Source organism: Saccoglossus kowalevskii, chromosome 14, assembly GCF_978046115.1.
Source record: "Saccoglossus kowalevskii chromosome 14, keSacKowa6.1, whole genome shotgun sequence".
Taxonomy (NCBI): domain Eukaryota; kingdom Metazoa; phylum Hemichordata; class Enteropneusta; family Harrimaniidae; genus Saccoglossus; species Saccoglossus kowalevskii.
In genome coordinates, this window is record NC_140654.1 from 20,293,133 (window position 1) to 20,313,123 (window position 19,991).

At 34.1% G+C, this 19,991-nt stretch overlaps 1 protein-coding gene across 1 annotated transcript in view; it reads right to left on the bottom strand.

Moving 5' to 3' along the window:
* Positions 1 to 780: 780 nt before the first annotated feature.
* LOC146734539 (carbohydrate sulfotransferase 9-like) overlaps positions 781 to 19,991 on the bottom strand; it is a 40,120-nt gene continuing 20,909 nt past the window's right edge. The window contains exons 2-4 of the mRNA XM_085507504.1: positions 5,281 to 5,462; positions 4,150 to 4,235; positions 781 to 1,566 (exon numbers count right to left, since the gene is read on the bottom strand). Coding sequence (XP_085363630.1) covers positions 781 to 1,566; positions 4,150 to 4,235; positions 5,281 to 5,356 — 948 coding nt within the window. The 5' untranslated portion in view covers positions 5,357 to 5,462. The remainder of the gene's footprint in view (positions 1,567 to 4,149; positions 4,236 to 5,280; positions 5,463 to 19,991) is intronic.

The window sequence follows — 19,991 nt, forward strand, 5'->3', positions numbered from 1 at the left end:
GAAATGTAGCATTGCCGTGATCAATATAGCGAGATAGATTGATACTTTAAATATTTCGCAAGCATGTAATAATTGAAACATTTAAATTCGCAAAGGCTGTTTTCATTTGATACCAACTGACCTTATCAAATCATTCCTTGTATAATAATTCCATGTTTGATTGAGTCAATGTGTTATTAACTGTTTCTTATTCGTTTTTGGTTCAGAAAACGTTAGACCATGATCGCAAAAATTGTTTTAGCTATCCCTTTCTTCGACAGAACTTAAAAATCAGCCAATTATAACAAAAAGCACACCCAAAAACTATGTGTATCACACTAACAATTCTATTATTCTAAAAATACAACACAAATGCATAACAATACTATATTATATTATAGCATATCAATGCCAACAACTTTTAAAGCCTTATTATAAATTCATTAGAATATCTACAACTCGAAATTCATGCAATAGTCAATATCAGCAAGCACTATAAGCGCATTCAATCAACCGAATGTCAATTTCGCGTAGATACAAAAGCATAGTCATGCACTAAGTATCTTGTTGAATTATCAACCGAACACACATTCATTACAGTCAACTTAATACACTCAATCTTTCTAAAATTATTCTGGATCACGTGTAGCTGTATCCAAGATAATCGGTTGGATAGATTTAATTCTTTTGCGAAATTAACATTTAGTGAGTTGAAAAGTAAAGTGTTTCAGCCAATTTTAAAAAGAATTAGACAATCGTAGATATATCGGTCAGATTAAAACTGTATATAATTATTTACCGCTACGGATTTGTGTATTTAGAATAATTGTAGCCAAGAATTTCAAAATCTACCTTGTATAAATCAATTATCTGAAGAAGCATGTCTTTAGGTAGAGTTCCGATTGTATCTTTGATTTTGTCATGACCTTTTTGCTGATGTATTTCCGGAAAAATATTTAAGTTTTTTATGCCAACTAATTCAAGGAAATAGTTTCCATCAGTAAATAATTCATCAAGATGACCTATAAAGTCAGCGTTGTAATAACAAATGTTAGATATAAAATATTGTGGCCACACATGCCGAGTGAATTTTTTATATCCCACTGTAATAATAACCTCAGTCATTTCTCGAAATGTTATGTTATGTGTTTTCCACCTTTCATCAGACGGCTCACCTCCAGCTAGTTTCGCAAGTATAGGCAAGTATGCTTCATGCATATATGGAGCTGACCGGGTGTAGTGTATAGCATAATAATAGTAGGAAACAAGCCTTTCCAATGGATCACGGAAAAATACAATTTTCTTGTAGTCATTATACTGTGAAATGTTAAAAATAGACATTGTGCGCCATGAAATTGTTGGAGTATTATTGATACTTGTGCCTATTTTTCTCATGGCGGAGGAACCCACCTTAGGTATTAAATTTATCATAAATTTGTACTCTTCCAATATAACAAATCTGCTGTTGGCCTTGCCTTCATAGCTTACATTATATCTCTTACAGGCTTGCTTGACTGTCTTTATTCGACTTTGACTTTCTTTTTTAGGATCATATATGCTTTTTGTCACTGTTCTTCCCATTAAAGTCTGTAATAAATAATACATAAGACAACTTATTCGTTTTCATTCTACAATATATTTTGTGAAATCATTGCGCCAATCATATTAGGACAATGGTGTGACTGATATTGGTTGAAACGTTGATAAAACGTTACATTATAACAACTCTGCAAGATGTGAACATTTAGATCAATAATGATTACAACGACATGTTTATGTGTCATAAATAAAATGAATTTTATCCTTAAATTTTGTCTGTGTACGAGTTGACCGAATTACCTTTGAACAAGGTTGACAGTCGCCTTGTTTTCTGGAAATTTGTTGAGCCATGTGCTGGTCAGATATTGGTTTGAAAGTAAGCAGTGCACACTCAAATTGCCGTTATTGGTCATACTGTGCAGGAAAATATATGTTTGATCTGAACTGGCTCAAAGGTTCAGGATAAGCCATTGACATTTTGATAATTGTGTGAGACAATATGGCTCGCTTGTAGAAAGTGTCACGTATCGCTTTGTTCATCCCCGTTGATGTCATGGCTCTGTGTGCTTTATTTACATAGTGTTTTCTGTGAACTATGAACTGTGTGGGAAGGAATATACACCAGTATTTCGTATTTCTACGTACATTGTACGGCTTGTTTATTATTGCTGAAATTGTTCCAGTACGCCTGTCTTGTAAGTTTGTGCGGTACTGCTGACATTATCAGTGTTGTACATAACTGTTGATTGAGTCACATATGAGTAACTGAGAGACTATGAGTATGAATTGACTTCATTTATTATGATATTTACCGTTTTAATATCGTGTACTATCGTGATTTTTGTTCAGAAAAGAATTCATAGTCGGCGCAGATGTTAACCTTTTATAGCATCACTTGACAACCTAGCAGAGGGCTCATTAGTGTTTTTTGGTACGATTACTCACACAACACTTTACACACTATTTACTCGTGTTTATTTCGAATAAAATAATTTGTTTATAGTTAACACAATCTGTCTCGTTATCCTTTATTTATATAATTTATCGTTTTGTCGGAGGGTGGTTTATATCATGGCAATAATTCCTTGGCATTATGTGATCAATTGTTGTGGCTATGTGTTCATTTGTTATAACTACACGCATGTATTTTGTAGCTATTACAGGAAGTGGGGGATTTATGGGTCAGGTGATGAAACAGTGATGAAACATGCACAAGGAATCTACTCTTGAAGTAGAAATGTGCGAGAGCACATGTAATTTCGAAAATACAACTTAATTGTTTTCCATTTCGTATTCTTGGAGCACGGACGTAAATCAGTATGTCCATTGAAGTATTGCTTGACCGAGCCTCGTCTTCTGTTGGTATGCTAATGGCATGAATTTCGTTAATAATATTGTCGGATCGCTGGCTAAAGACCTCAATTGTGAACAAATTAGTAGTTGTATTTTCTTGAATTTGCGAAATGGAATTTGGAAATGAATAGTAATTTATTCGAAAATAAATACGGCAATTTTTATTCAATAAGTTTCGTAACTTGGTTAAATTCCCGTTTCTACGCCAGACGTATTCCAAAGTTATAAGGCGCAACATTCAATCTGTATCGAACTGCTTTCAACTTTCGCGCTGCAATGGTACTGATATTTTATTTTTTCGAAGAATTTATTTTTCATATCCAGTATTGTACTGACCCAGTGTCCCTCTAAAGAGGGACGGTGGATGACCCATTCACATTGTCCTCAATCTATATTTCTTGTCACTAAAAATTTAAACAACTGTGAATCAAGTTTCAGAAATTATTGAACAAAGTAACACATTTGACTAGCGCATATTTATATTCAATGTAAAACATATTACATGTATATTTAGTTGTTCCTTTCTACTTACTCATAACGCTTTATGTTTTTCTCTGATCAAAAAGATAAAACAATTTTCATGTTCGAATTGTTTTAATACTGTCGCCGATGCCAATGCACTCAGTGACTTTGAGACAGCATAATAATAACTTATCTGCGTTTCGTAGATGAGCAGATGATTGCAATCTATTCGTATGTAAATTATTCAGGTGCTCATGAGTATATAGTGAGAAGAGTATTCCATTGTATTCAGTCTCTGTTGCAAACAACTCACGATGAATTTTTTATTTTTATAAATGTATAGTTTTCTTAATATGAATGACGCCCGACGTCCACCCCTGGTACTTCTGACATTGCGTCGGGTACAGGTTTCCAGATGTTTTTCTCCCTTGACGGGTTTTTGTGTCTGTTTTTTTTCTAGGCGGTCGATGTGTTCGCGATGGGTCTTTGGTATCACTTTCGTGTATATTTACACATGTAAGGGGGAAATAGATAAACGTTGTAATAAACGTGCGTGGCTCATGGGTGCTGCAACCACCGCATACCGCATTTCATGCTTGTTGTCTAATTTGTATGAATAATTGAAGTTGAGTATAGATCGTAGAAGACGCATTGTTAATTATCTGCGAGAACCGAATGGTGTTGATCGGATTTTAGTTATTTTTGTTTCAGTGTATAATCCACCGTGAAAATATAGTAAATATTGTTCACCCGTGATTAATATAAAAAAAATGTTTAACTAATTTGCTAGTAGCTGTTAGTGAATTAAATGCTTACCTTGCTCTTTAAATCGCGGTTCTTTGTTTGAATAATATTGCGCCAAATGTCGTCAAATGAATATTCGCTTTTATTTTCTTTCAACACTGTAAAAGAGTAAAGAACTCTTTCGTAATATAATTGTCCATCCAGTCTTATTTTCGAACATCTGTATCGTACACAATTTTCCCCAACACTAGTTATACAGTTGCTAGATGTAACCTAATAGACATGCTAGCATAATTGCCACCAGTAACTTAAAGTATCAGGTAAAACAATTGTCAGTACATTCGTGTATTCATTCAATTTTTATATTTATTGCTAGTTCATATTGTCATAAATAAAAGCACTGATATAATTGTCCAATGTGTAAATTCAATGTTCGTATAGGGATTTTAACGAAATACAATAGATATATAACAATACACATGGGACAAAGTACATTTACATGCATATGAGGCTATGCCCTTTTAACTAAGCTAATAACCTGCCACACTATCATTATATCCAGATTGCAATTGTGAGCTTATATGCACAGTTTTTGAACCTGGATCAGCATTTTTAGGAGAAATATTACGTCTATGATCATTTGTGTTTTTTTTCTATTTCGACATTTAATTAATACATTGTTGGCGATGAGACGACCCTCTCTCTGGTATAAATGCAATTACAACGGATGTTTCATTTAAATGATTATATGCTCTGTTCTTTTTAGGAAAACAACTTAATAATTGAACTTCTTATTTTACAAAGGCGGACGTGCCAAGGAAACACCTATGATTCACCTCGGTTTGCGCTGCGGATATTCACATATTTAATACATTTTTTTCTTGTTTCATCTTTCTATCACCATATTTCAGGCTAAAAAGAATATTTCAGTGCATCTGATGTATTGAATATAAATGAGTAATCTCCATTCAAACGCCGAAAACGTATTTGTGTTATCTAATATAGAAACGTCTGAAATTATTAGCTCACTCTGTTAAATCACTACAGTAAGTATGGCAGCTCAGTGCAACCAATTCGAAAGTGTCGAAATACAGTTAATACAATTACTCCTTATTCGGATACTATGCTTAATTAAACTGCTTCAAATTCGGAATATTGTGATATAGTTAACGCTCAATGTGGAAAATGTAACGGAAAACTTACCTTGCCAATACAGCATTATGCAGACAGCAAAAAGCAATAGACCTGCTATGTATATTGATCCTTGGCTTCGAATCATCTCGTACTAAACACAATTAATCGTTGATAAATAACTTTAAATCAGTTTTTCAGATATCCTTCAATCGTCTGTTCCGGTTATCCAAATTGTCTTGACTTCCTTTGCACTAGATGGATAAACAAATTTCTGATGTTATGCAGTTCTTAATAATCAAAAAAACATCTCTCTCCAAACGGTTAATTCTGAGGTCAAACACTTAAATAAATTGAATTAAATTTAGTCACGTGATATGCAACAGTTGTTTATTCACTCATATATAGTTATGAATGACTGATATTTATCATCTATACATTTATTCCTATGTAAGAAAAGCTGCTACAGAATGACAGCTGTTTAACAAACAAAATATAAATCGCCACATAAATATTACTAAAAGAAAATTACATGGGTGTTCATGCGTTGTGTTTGAGTATGATACCTATGTTTACATGTCATTATTCACGAACTAATTTTTTCATAGAGAATACGAGTGTTAATTTTTCATTTGTTTATTTATTCTATTCATGATTTCCATGGTAACCCCACAAATCTACGCAAATCAATGCCTGGGTTCAATATAAGAGTGTTTAAATACATTTATTTCTGTTTTTTGACGTTTTTAGCACATTTTATCTTCTTCCTCCACCTAAAAAAAAATCTGTAAGTAGCCAAAATCTCAAAATTTAAAACAAGTTACCGTTTTGTTATTGACCTTTGCTGTGTCATGTTGTCAATTATCAAAAAAATGTGTAGATAGTTGAATAGAACTAACATAATGATTCAAATAATTGCAAGTTTTAAATGTGAATAAAACACGTTGATATTAACTAACGTATTACGTCCACATCTTTTTATCAACAAATGTTATTTTTATATTAATGCGACGTTATATTTGTGATGGCAGTAAAATCCCCATGTACAATGGATGTCGTCTACTGTACATCATACCTGTCAATGTATTTTAAACTTGATAACAATTACATACTTTTCCTAAATCAATGTGAATGACTTAGCTTCAATGGTGGCTAATTTAAATATTCGATTATAATACTGATTTGTTTATAGAACAAGTTAGTTATGTGTTTATGCGTGGCATGTACCAGGTGATCTACATATTTATTGGACAATGTTTATTTTTCTTTTTTATTTTGGGGCAACTTATGTCTAGCCAATACAATATTGCCGGTGATCATGTCGTATTCATTTTAACAAACGAAAGCCAGGCATTCCGAATATTTCATGAAAGTTATCTTGGTAATTATATTGTGTTGTGTTTTGACAGCCCACATGTAAGAGTCGACCTTTGAGATTGGGTCCAGCAATCTATGATGATCGTATTGACCTACTTATAGCTGAGGTTTATGCGACCCCATCCTCATTATACATTTTCCACCTTTTATTATTGACTCATGAGTGACTGTAGTTCAAAATGTTGAGGAAACGCGTTTGTGCTGTGTGAACGCCTGCATGACGGGTTAATAATTTTGTTATGCATTTTTATGCTCCTGTGTCTACTATAAACAAAGGAACGTGTATGAATGTGATATAAATAACTTGCGCCAATGTTCGTGATGAATGTTTACCCTATATAAAAAGAATTTGAATGTTCGAACAAGTGCTTAGATGTATAGTAATTAGAAGTTATTTCCACACAGGGCGGCCATATCGATTGCTCGTTTTTAAACATCGAAGAATAATTACAGTACTCTATTTAGCCAAAAAATGACCAGCCAGGGTTTTATGTGACGTTTGTGCTGTTGGAAGGTAAGATGTTCCTGTCACAGTGTAAGGCCTGCCTATTGCAATTGAGAGGGCCACCCACAGAACTCACACTAGACGGGGTTATTTCACTGCTAGATTGGGGTAGACAAGACAATAGTATTGGAAATGAAATACACATACACCAAAATATCGAGTTAAAGCTAAAGTTAAAGCTTTAATACATCTCAAAATAATTACAAAAATAAAGCACAGAAAATACAATGAATAAAGTCACTAAAATAGGGGATTGCCTAGGGAAGTGTGCATTGGTGATAACTCAGAGTTCCAGGATGTTGAAATGAATGACAGTCAATGGCTTCTGCAACACAACAACGAAGAAATACAGGAGTCTTGGTTGCAGAGGAATGCTGTTATTCTGGAGGACACCGCTGGAAGCAGGAGATCGCAGAGCAGTTCACAAAGTCTCACAAAACGATGATTGAGGCCTGTCTCACTTGTCTCAAAATATCGTAGCGGCATCACACAGGGTACACAATAGAATTGATGGACCCCATCTGTCCTCAGTGTAGCCTACTTATAGTCCTAAATGACCCAGATTCAGGGACACCACCTTGATTTCCACATGAGCCAATCAGAATGTGTTTTTGCTAGCAGCTGTCTCACGTAGGCAACTCAGTAGATCATAAACATCTTTTGTTATTCAAATAACAGCATACCTGGTAGATTCCAATTGTCCTTCCAGAGAGGTAAACAAGTATGACCTGTCAATCACCTTTATGACAGTTATCGCACTGCAATTCACACTGATTCTTCCCATGATTCCATGCACACTTTTATTCACAGGGTTTGAGGCAATACGACAAAACATAGACTGTTTAAGTTTCTGCTTCTGTTTGTTTGGCTCGAGTGGGAATGCAACGTCATTCTAACCCACAGGTGCATAGTGCTACTAGCACTCACTTTAGAACACCATGATAGTACATTATCTTTTAAGTAAAATATATAAATTAAGAATATTTCCAAACACAAAGACAGTTAAAGTCTATATATCTGCGTTTGCATTCCCATTGATCAGTTTTATTTTAGCTACATGCATTGCGATGTTCAGTGGCACAGAAAGTGATGATTATGGGAAAATATGTTGTTATAACTACTTTATTAGACATACCACTCTCTCCGGTGAGATCAGTTGTCGGGTCACTGAAGTTAAAAGACAATAACAAATTAGGAAGTAATCCAACTTAGGGAGTACTAGTATTTTCGTTAGTTGACAATATTACAAATTTTTCCAACAGAATACTAACTTTTTTGGATGCGTGCCGAACACCATGCCTTAGCCTTAAAAACACAAATTTGGTAATTTTACTGTATTCGTTATTGTTTTCGTGCATTCAAAACTAATTATATGGAAACATTTGTTTAAATTGGTCAGGGATAATGTGGATCGTCAAATCTGAACAAGATTTGTACGATTCTATACGATATCTCACGGAGTCAATTTGTTATTCAACATATCAAGTAATAGCTATCATTTGTTTATTTTTTTTTTGCTAGGGTGTTTTTGATGAAAAGAAATCAGAGAAATAAGATTTGGAAATAAGAAATGATGATGAATGATAGGTCAGACAGAAGTTCAAGAAAATTCTTCGAATGCGGTGTGTCCCTTTGTTTGTTCAATTTCAATTGTAATATATATATTGGCGAGTGTCCACATCTTTAATTGTCTGAAGTTGCTTTTTAATTTTAGTAAAATCACAATTTTTCTTGTATGTGAATTAATCGAATATTGTATTCAAATAATGAAACAGACAGTTGACCTAAATAAAAGAAATCATACTTGGCAGTATTTTCTGTGAACAAAATTAACAGGAGTGAGGAAACATTACACAAGTATAGCTTAGTCAAACTACCATGAGAAGATAAGGTAATATATTACCTATTTTTTTTCATTTATAATGATACTATATCAATATACGCCATATAACTATATAAACATTCCCAGTTGTAGAGATGGGGTTTGACATAGATAATACTTATTACATTCCTTTAACTAATTATATTGAAACTTGCACATGTGCACTTAATCCTGTATATGGTGCAATGTTTATTTTTAGAGCCTCAGTTGCAGAATTATGTATAAATATTTATTAGACATTAATTCATAATAAGGAACAACGCTCAACTCGCCCCTCTGTTGTACTATTAATGTATAATACAACACTTATTGTGTATAATCTATTTTTTGTGAGTACCAAGTTACTTGAGTTGTTTTCCCTCAGACTTTCTTCTGTTTATGGCGGTATTGCCAATTTGTCAGTTTTCATGATTTAGCGAATCAGTATGTTTTTTTTCGTACAGAAAGGCGCTTATTCACTTAAGATTTTATTTACTGGATTCAGATATCTGTCAACTTTGTTTTCCAAATCTCAAAAGCATTTTAATCATAGTTCTTTCAAAGCTGCCAGGAACATATTTTCTCATGAAGTAGATATGTTTCAATAATGCATTGTGATTCCAGCTGCCATTATAGTACCAACTCTATATATTCTTCACAATTGAGCAGTATACATATACACACTTTTTAATTCAGAAATAATGTTTTTCACTTAACATTTTAGGTCATCAAGTTAAAGGCTAATAATAAAACTACAATTGCGTTTTTTTAATATTAAGTTCCAATTATAGAAAGGTGTAATATAAGCTAATGTGTACGATGCTATAATATCTTTCCCTGACCCCAAGTTCGGCAAATTATAATTCAAGTAAAATTTTGTAATTTATTTCCACTTCCTTGAAATTAATTAAATAAAACGCGACACTGTATTTGTTCTAATTTAACCAAGTTCAATTAAATTTTAATTAAATTGAATCCCTATATATAATTGCTGTCGTAAAGTCGTAAAATCCCAAATCGCAAATCATGGGTTAGTAGTTATAAACTGAAAGACCAAGCGACATATACTGATAGATACACATTGCACGAGCTGCAACAAGAAGCGTAAATAGTTGGATAACTTCAAAAAAGAATGAAAACATTTAAATCATTAAATCGGATAACACTGGCCATAATTGACTACCCTATTTTATGAAATTAAGGGAAAAAAATAACGTCCAAAACAATGATGTACATACAAATACTAGCTAATTCTTATTCAAATGATGCACGTTTTAACATTTATACTAAATCATTGTTTAACATACCCACACATCAATAGTGTTCTAGCTGGAATAAATCTTTGCTCAAAAGTCAGAGGTGTTGGGCATATGGTAAGACTTCATTAGCCCAATGTTTATATAAAGCATCGTGTTGACTGCCTGTTTTTGGTTGAAACTACTTGTATAGTTCTTAGTTAACATAAATGAATATATCAGAATAATACAGAAACTTCCTAGCATCAATCGATAATTAGCAAACTGAATTCCCGACATATCGTAAGATGAAAAGTTCTTATCTAATAATTGTTATTTTTATTATTTCGAACCGTTGACATGCCTTCCATTTTCCATTTTCTCATCTTTCACTTGTGTTGGCACATAACTTCTTATCACAAAGTTCACTTTGACTGCATTGCCAACAACAACACTGCTGAGTCTAATGTAGGAACTGTCTTTCTACACTGATGTTTCGACCCATGAAATGAAAGGACTATGACAAATATTGCATGTGATCCCCACTGACCTTCTAGTGTAGCCCGTTTTATTTACTTTTATTATGTTTAATTGACATATTTTCTCTTAATAATGTTAATTCATCAGTATTATCGCTATGATTAATTACTTCAGGTGTTCTGTCCCCTTGCTATTAACGTTTATATGCCCTATTTGATCCGTGTCTTTTGTTCCTTCCTATTTTGGATTGACTTTCGTTAAGTCTATTCCGCAGTTTCCTTCTCATTTATCTTTCACTATACCTGTTTCTAATCAATTTTACTCTGAGGGTTGCCCTTCACTTCCCCTACTTAGTCTAAGTTGGGGTTGTTTATTTTGCTTTGCTTTGTGCTGGTAGGAAAATTTTATTAAGTAAGCAACATTTTCTTATTCTACTTTCCCTTCGACTTTCCCTTGTGGGCACATATATTGTTGTTATTATCTGAAGGGGGCGTTGCTGTCACTGGGGTCCCGAATTACATAGCATCCCGTTGACAGCTTGGCCTTCTTCCTCTTTTTTGCTATCCTTCAACCAACCACTGTTTCCCCTGTATTGGGTATATGCATATCAACATATATGACATATATTATGAGCATGGGCAACATTTAAATTGATTTCTTGGCTACTATATTGTGACAACACCATTTTGGTTGGGGTAATAGACTACACACAAAAAATGAAACAAACAAAATACCACGTTTTGAGTGCCTTTCCACTAAATTATATTATGTCACTTTCTTTGCTTCCCGCATCCAACGAATAGTGGAATATAACTAATAACCTAATCTGTGTAACTACATAGTTACGTTCTGTTGGTGAAAAGACTCGACTATCCTAGGCAATTGTTCTACATCTTCGTTACATTGAGACACCACAGCTCCCAGACCAGGGTTATTGTTTAAATGTTAAAAATGCATATTCACAAGAGTCATACCATTCATATTTCTTGTTTTTTATTATGAGTTCATGTTATAATTTTGCTACATCACCAAGCCTTTGAACAAACAAACGATAATACAAGATTTTCAAAGAAAACTGCAGACGGCCAGATCAGACATAAATCACTGCCCACCAAGAAGGACATTTATAAAGTTATCTATACTGGTCAAGAAATAACTAATTTATCTGAGTCTTGTCGCATCAGCATATGTCATTAACCATTTTCGAATTTCTGCAAATTCTAATTGGGTTAAAAGTTCAAAACAATGCTATTCAATGTACTATTTGTATTGGTACCCCTTGAAAAGATTGGAATCTGGATTTCATCCTGATTTTAGTTTTGGTCATCAAGGCAGGATGGTCATAAAATGTTCGTATATTATCATTTAATGTTAAATATAGTTCTACAGTGTCGGATATTCCTCCGAGGGCGACCAGTGTTTTTACCTCCATTATATAGTTTATTGGTTATCGACAACAAATGTATCAGTCAGTACACACCACTTGAATTGTCTTTTTTGTTTGACTTCAATCAGCAATAACCATTGGGGATGGATCTAATTAAAGTGATTCTTTTCGATTGAGATTACTGAAATGGCACCCGGGACTTAATTTGTCTACCTTTGACACACAACCAAGCTCACAGGCAGCTCTCTCATAATCGTATGTATTATTTTATAAATACCTCTTGTATTATTACAGAAGCTGCCAACCTGCTGTGTTTATATTGCACATTTTAAACTGTTGTACCTTGCAATGTAATTATTTAGATTGTTGCATATGGTGTTATTTAAATTGTTCAAAATAAATTGCCGCTTGTGCATGAACGTACGAGATTATTTTCAGTTCTCATAGATCATCCATCCGGGCAAGCCCTCCGAACGTGAAACCAAAAAGCAGTACGTAAAATGGTTGAGTAACTATTTGAATAGAGCTTTTTGGCATAGGCCTAAGAAAGGAAGCGATGGTGGACCAGATGTTGATTATATATGTGAGTAAGTGTCGCCATGAGGCAATACAATACCACTGAAGTTAAAGTATAAACATTATTTGGACTTAATACTCGAGTAAGAGGAAACAAATAATCAAGTCAAAAAAAGTCTCCACAATTACTCCAAAGGATATAGAACTGGCTGATCCAAACAATACCTGTCATTAATAAAGATGAAAGGAATACATTATTATGCAGATGGGGATGAATTTGGTAAGCCATTAAGAGTGGTGTTGTGAGTGGCCTGATCCACATAATTCTGGTAGGACACAGTCATGGACAATATAAAATAATCAGTGTGAATACTAATTAGTGGTAAGTCGTTCTTTGCGACTATGTGTTAACAGTACTGAGGGATTTCGAAAAAAACAAATTGCAAGCTGCATTCGTGGGTACTACAATTATTAACGGCTTCATTGCGAAGGAAAGCCTTATTTTCGAACAACTCATGTGAACTATGGCAATCATTTTTCTTGAGCCAGAGAGGTAGTAAAACTTAGCATGAGTTCCATGTGTGATGCCGTATATCATACAGTAAAGACCAGATGGTGTTCGGGAAGCAGTATATTTAGCTACTAATGTCATGTCGTCTCGATTCCTAGGATTTGGCAAGATTACTAGATCTAAAAAGCGGTAAAGTCAAGAAAACTGAACATAGCTGTATCTACGACATGCACTTTCAAATGTTGCCTAATCGTAGTAAAAGTTGATGCAAGCAGTTTTAAATAGATAAATACTGATCTACGATGCTTCACATGGCATGAATAGGTTGTGATTGCAAATTCAGTTAAATAACATGTTCCAAATAAAACATAACACTTAAATAACACTTAAATTTCAAAGATTTGTAAAAATATTATTAAAATCGTCTAAACATAGAACGTAACAGAAATTGTCAAAAATATGCAAAATTTATAAGGTACAGAAAATGCAATTCTCTCGAATAACGAAATATTCACCAGTAATTCGAATGTCAAAAAACCCTTTCGGTTATACTGTGATGCATCATTAACCATAATAAAATCGCAAGTAAAGATGGGGTTCTCTCCTATGAAAATACGGAAGAACGCGATTCAGAGATTTAGTAGTAATTACATGGGTAAACTAGCTGTTTGATCGCAGGCGAGATCATTAGGGAACACCAAACATCAACCTAATTGTTATAACTGAACAACCCAGGATACTAGTTTGTGAAATGGAGTAAATCTCTCCAACAATAAACAAAGACAGTTACGATCTAGAAAACAGTACAGAACCCAAATGCAAAGACGACGATGATTTGATAGGAATAATACTGAAAAACAAGGTGCGTAAACGTGGTTTTCAAAAAAAAAGTCAACACAAAGTGTACACATCGGATTGACGTTCTTAATGACAGACGTTGTTAAACCAACAACAAAAATAGATAATATCTAAATAACCGAATATAGAAAATAGAGATAAAAAACATTTGAAACATTTGCAATTTTTCCAAGGCAAAATTCACAGTCAGAATATATTATAACATAAATCGGACACATGAACACTTCAGTAATCTGTACGCTCAAGAATCCCACACACAGCTGTGACAAATTAATTGTCCCACTGTTTGTGTCTAAACAAAGTATTGCAAAATCGACACTATATGGAAGAGTTTCCACTGAATCAAATAATGGGAATGCACCTCGTGTTCATGGACAATAATAACTGGACGTCCATGAATATATCACATTTTCAAATGGTGTACTTCATGACGCGTACCTTGCAATTGCCACCCAGCACTCTTGATGACAACCTAAGGCAGAAATATTCCATTTTATTGAATACCTCTTGATAATGGTCAAATTCTCTTTTAAAAAATTGCTTACAGAAACATGTAAATTATAAAACAAATACCCTACTACGTCCAGACCAAGGCATAACTGATAAAGATAATGTTTCACTTATACATGGATTATTAAACCTGTATTGACAGAAGCACACCAAACGGGATGGGATAAATTTATTCATGCGATACTAATTGTTTATAGATTATTCCAACACAAAAATATTCAAAAAACACTTGTTCAGTGGTCAATCGGCCTAGTCATCTCTGAGAAACAACTCCGGACATGTAAAAATTAGGATTTAGCACTTTTACATGGAAATTGGGCATTGGCCGGCCATATTGAATCGAATCACAAAAATATTGTTGGTGCGCATGTATCCGTTGGTATACTATGATTGTACAAAATTTAAAGAGAAACGTACATTGTATTCAAGAGATAGTAGCATGGGTACCATGAAAAGCAAAATGGCCGCCATTCGGCCATATTTGTTCGAATCACGGAAAAATATTACGTGCGCATATAACCCAATATGTATGATCAACATACCAACTTTGATCCAAATCGGCCTAGTCATCTCTGAGAAACAGCTCCGGACATGTAAAAATGACGATTTAGCACTTTTACATGAAATTTGGGCGTCAGTCAGCCATATTGAATCGAATCACAAAAATAATGATGGTATAGTTGTATCTCTTGGTATACTATTTTTGTAGAAAATTAAACAGAAACGTTCATGGCATTCAAGATAAAGTAGCATGAGTACCATGCAAAGTAAGATGGCCGCCACTCGGCCATATTTGTTCGAATCACGAAAAAAAAATTACGTGCACCTACAACCCAATATGTATGATCATCATACCAAATTTGCTCCAAATCAGTCTGAGAAACAGCTGCGGACACGTTTAGGTATCAGAAATAGCAAATTTTACATCCAAAATGGCCGCCAGTCGACCATTTTTGCTATGATCATAAAGTAACTTGACGCGCATATGTAAGATATTATGTATTGTCTACATGTAAAGTTTGAATGAAATCCGTCAATGGGTGTCCGAGATATAGCTCCGGACGTGCGTGCGGGTGAACAGACGGACGAACGGAACGAACCCAAATTAATAGTCCCCGTTTTCGGACTTCGAACGGGAACTAACAGTGACACATTATCCCGGAGTTAAAGATGCACCGTCAAATCAATTTAAGGTTTAACAAATAACCCTATTTATCACCGATATATCATAATCAGAGTAAAAATACACTGTAATCCATTAACTAACACATATGTGCCTTTAAAATATACAGAGAAGAGAATATAAGATAACCACCTGGTAGCACAATGTAATGTTTTCCCCTCTATTTGTGCTGTTACATGACTTACATACAAGAATGCAATCAAGAAGATATCATGCCACCAACTTAATATACGATGAATTGTGATAGTGCAGTTATATTGTCAAACATTCCTATTTTGTATTTTCGTTAAATACAAATTAATATTAATATCGTGAGTTAATAGGAAATATACAGCTTTGGGCCAGATGAACTAGTATGGTCATAACATTGGTCTGAGGAACAAAGCTTTTCTGGTATAGCTCGACACACAGCAAAGGTACAGCAGTCAAGCTTCCAGAGAAGTATTGTTCCTGTGTCAGAGTTATTGTTCAGTAGGAACCCATCACCAACTTCATGAATTTTAAAAACTGGAGTATGACAGGTATTTAGTTCATCAGATACAGTGTACTGTTATTAGGTCAAACATTTTAATAAACTAAGAATTCTTTGTATTCTGAAGAAAAAAAAACGATTTACAGACAGCAGAATGGGTCTTTCAGGATGTTTATATCGATTAAATAACATAAATTAAAAACGTGTCATTCCAATGTCCAATTACAGTAGCAGAATTTGAAAATAAAGTAAACGTGGAGTTACCGGTCACCGGTAGCATAGTGGTTGTCGCATGAGACTCATGATCGGTAGACCAAAGTTCAAATCCTACCTTAGGCTCAACATCAAAAGTGTCGACCCCTACCTTGAGCGAGTGTGCCACAGACTCAATGAGAAGGCCAATTCCACTGGCCGAGATTCATTCACTAACGAATGCGACTTTGGGCAACCTTGGTTGTGGTCCGCAGGTGCTTGTGTTCGACCGAGCCTGGTTGACGCCAGGATAGCGCATTAAAATTGCCGTTTGATAGGGAGATGGCCACACGGCCCTGTCATGTAGTCCCAAACAGGAAATGACTTCTGTGGCAAAATGCACTATGTGCCAGCACTAGCACTTGCAATTTACACTTACAAAATAAAAAAATGTCAAGAGAGACAACAGTGACATTAAATGTCCGGAACTGTCGCCTGGCACAAAACCTTTTTTTTAATAAAAACGTGGAGTTAACGATTGACAATTAAGTATTATATTATTTCTTGGTTGCTTATTTGTACTAGTGTTAGATATTGGGTTTTAAAAAGGCAGTATACGTACAACCGGCCTTACAGCGTGAAAAAACACAAACTGTTAAAATTGGAAAAATGGTTCCCAATTACTTTAATACTTATGGATAGCAAAATAGCCTCATAGGGACATCGTAATGAATAATACCTCACAATAATTATAAATAAATTGTCATAAAATTACTCCAGTTATTCGCTGCTTGTAGATTTTTGAAAGGCATTTGAAAATTCACTACATTTTAATTGAATTGTTTCTTCAATTATATAATAATGGTTATTCTTCACATTATTTCGCTATAATTATTTATACTAGCAGTTGATCAGAATTAGGTTGGTCGGGATGAAATTAAATCAATCAAATCTGCGGATGATACTCGACCCTTTTCAATCAACATATTATGAATGTTCCTGTCAAATTGTCTGTTCATTCTGTGTCAATGAAAAAAAAGCAGGACAGGAATCGTACAAATGGACCATTCGCCCTGAAAACAACGCAATGTTAAAATGCCTACGAGTGCTGTTTTCAGCTATTTTGAAGTAAACAAAACTAGTTAAATAGTTAAAATATTGAAAAGCTACTTCCGCTTTGGAAAAGCAGAAATTTATCGCTGTTCATAGCATGTCCAAGCTATATCTATAAAACAATTTGATGCTCGATTGGTGATAATTCTTTCTATGTAACTGTAAATACAAAAAGTATTGTTCATTCTATATAACAACGCAAAGAATTTAAAAAAACTGGCATCAGCCAAAAAAACAACTTTCTGTTCAAAAGAAGTCAAAATGGCTGCCAAATCATGTGACCAGCCATTAAATTGTTTAAATTAAATGTATTTCACATTTGAAAACTAAATTTCAGATAATGGGTTGGTAGTTCTTAAGAAGATTTTCAAGAACATTCTACAGAATAAAAACATGGCTGAACGAATCACGTGACCACCACAAGTTTGCTTATGGCTGATAACATGAGTTGTACTATATCCGATCGCCTGGACACTCAAAAAAGGGTCAAATGTCCACTTTTGCTTTTATTTCAGTCCAATAAGGCAGCCGAACCAAATGACCAATAACAATTCTAAAAATTAGGTCTGCATTATCAGTATTGAGAATTTCAGATCATTCTGTTCAGTTGTTTTTTCAAACAGCTTGACAAAAAGGCAGACGATAAGGTCTGCTAAAAGGTAGATACTGTGGGAAACTAGTTAATAGGACATTTAACATCTGTGTGCTGAAACATTATTATGCATATGATATACCACAAAAAGGAATGTCTTGACACTGCCTGTTGAATGAATGATGAAATAATGTAGGTCCTCTCCATTTTGGTCATATTATTTATTCAACATTGACGTTGTTGACACATTCATTACGTCGATCTTGTTGTTAATCTGGAGCTGCAGTATTATCAGTCCCCCCGAACGAACAATACGTGTGTCAAATTCGATTCCATTGCGCTATTCTTCAATGTCAGTCATCCACAATTAAAAATACATGTTGCAATTTTGGTTCAATTCCCTAATGTCAGTCATTCTGGTCTGATAATAAACGCCACTATTTGGTTATGCATAACTGTTATATCTCAAACACTGTTGCTGTTAGGAAGATGAATCCTGTGTTATTATGACAATGTTAAACATGAGATTTGATTAAAATAATAGATGATCATATATGGTCATATATGGTCATGTGAGCTCATTAATATGCATAACTTTCATATCTGTAACACTGTTGCAGAACGGAACATGCAACCAGTGCCATAATGAGGGCATCAAACAAAAGATGTAACTGACATAAGAAATGGTCATATATGATCATGTAACCTCTTAAATATGCATAAGCAATACACTCAAATTTTACCCCCAATTTGTTATCAGTCACATGGTTATGCTTATATTGAATATATATATATATATATATATATATAGAAATATTTAACATGTTTATACTTCATTATGCAGGGATATTTGTATCAACACCCCATTTCAATGAGTATCTGCAGATAACTTTTCTGACAATTCTGCTTGGACCCCGCCAATGCTGCTTGCAGCTTTAATTATTATTAGTCATCCAGAATTAGAATTACATGTTGCAATGTTTGTTTCATTCCGTTATTCCTTTATATTAGTCACCCCGATCTGATAATACGCACCACAATTTTGTTAGCATTCCTCTTTACATTATTATCAGTTCTCTCGAACTAATAATAATTAGTTGCTACAATTTTGGTACAATTCCTATATTTATTATTATTAGTCCTCCCAAACTAACAACACATGTTGCAATTTTTATTCCATTCCACTTATTTAATATCAGTCATTGAAGCTAACAATACACGATGCAATATTGTTAGCATTCCTCTATTCACTAGTATCTGTTCTGCCGAACTAACAATACGTACTACAATATTACCTACTTATATTCATTATAATCAGTCTTCGCGAACTGAGTAATACATGCTGCAATGTTGGTACCATTCCTTTATTTATTCTTAGCAGTTTTCCCGAACTAATTAAACATGGTGCAATTTTGGTACCATTCCTTTCTGCATTATTTTCAGTCCATTTGAACTAAATAATATATGCTGCTCTTGTGGTACCATTCTTGAAGTTATTATTAGCAGCATTCGATAACTAAATTGTATGTGCTGCTATTTTGATACTTTTCCTATATTCATTTTACCCGTCTTCTTGAACTTAATAATTAATTCTACAAATTCTACCAATCATGAATTAATAATTTTCAGATACTGACAACTAAATTATGTGTGCCATTACTTCAATTCCTTTCCCATATTTATTATTACTAGTCCTCTTGATCTAAATAGCATATGTACTATTGTAAACCATTATTACATTCAGCAGGAGTATGCCAATGGCATATGATTGTTCAGAGTAGGGTTGCTTAAACATGTCAATAACTGCGGTCATTGGCAGGACCCATTGGAAGCTTGATTGAGCCTTGATAAATAATATCCAAACGACTTCATGGATCAGACTGGATTTTCGTATAAATTCGCCCAGCTTGGCTGAAATCGCTGTAGTCAATATTGGCATGGTGATTCTTTACCAGAATGTTTACTTATTAATGATGAATATTCTGTTCCCG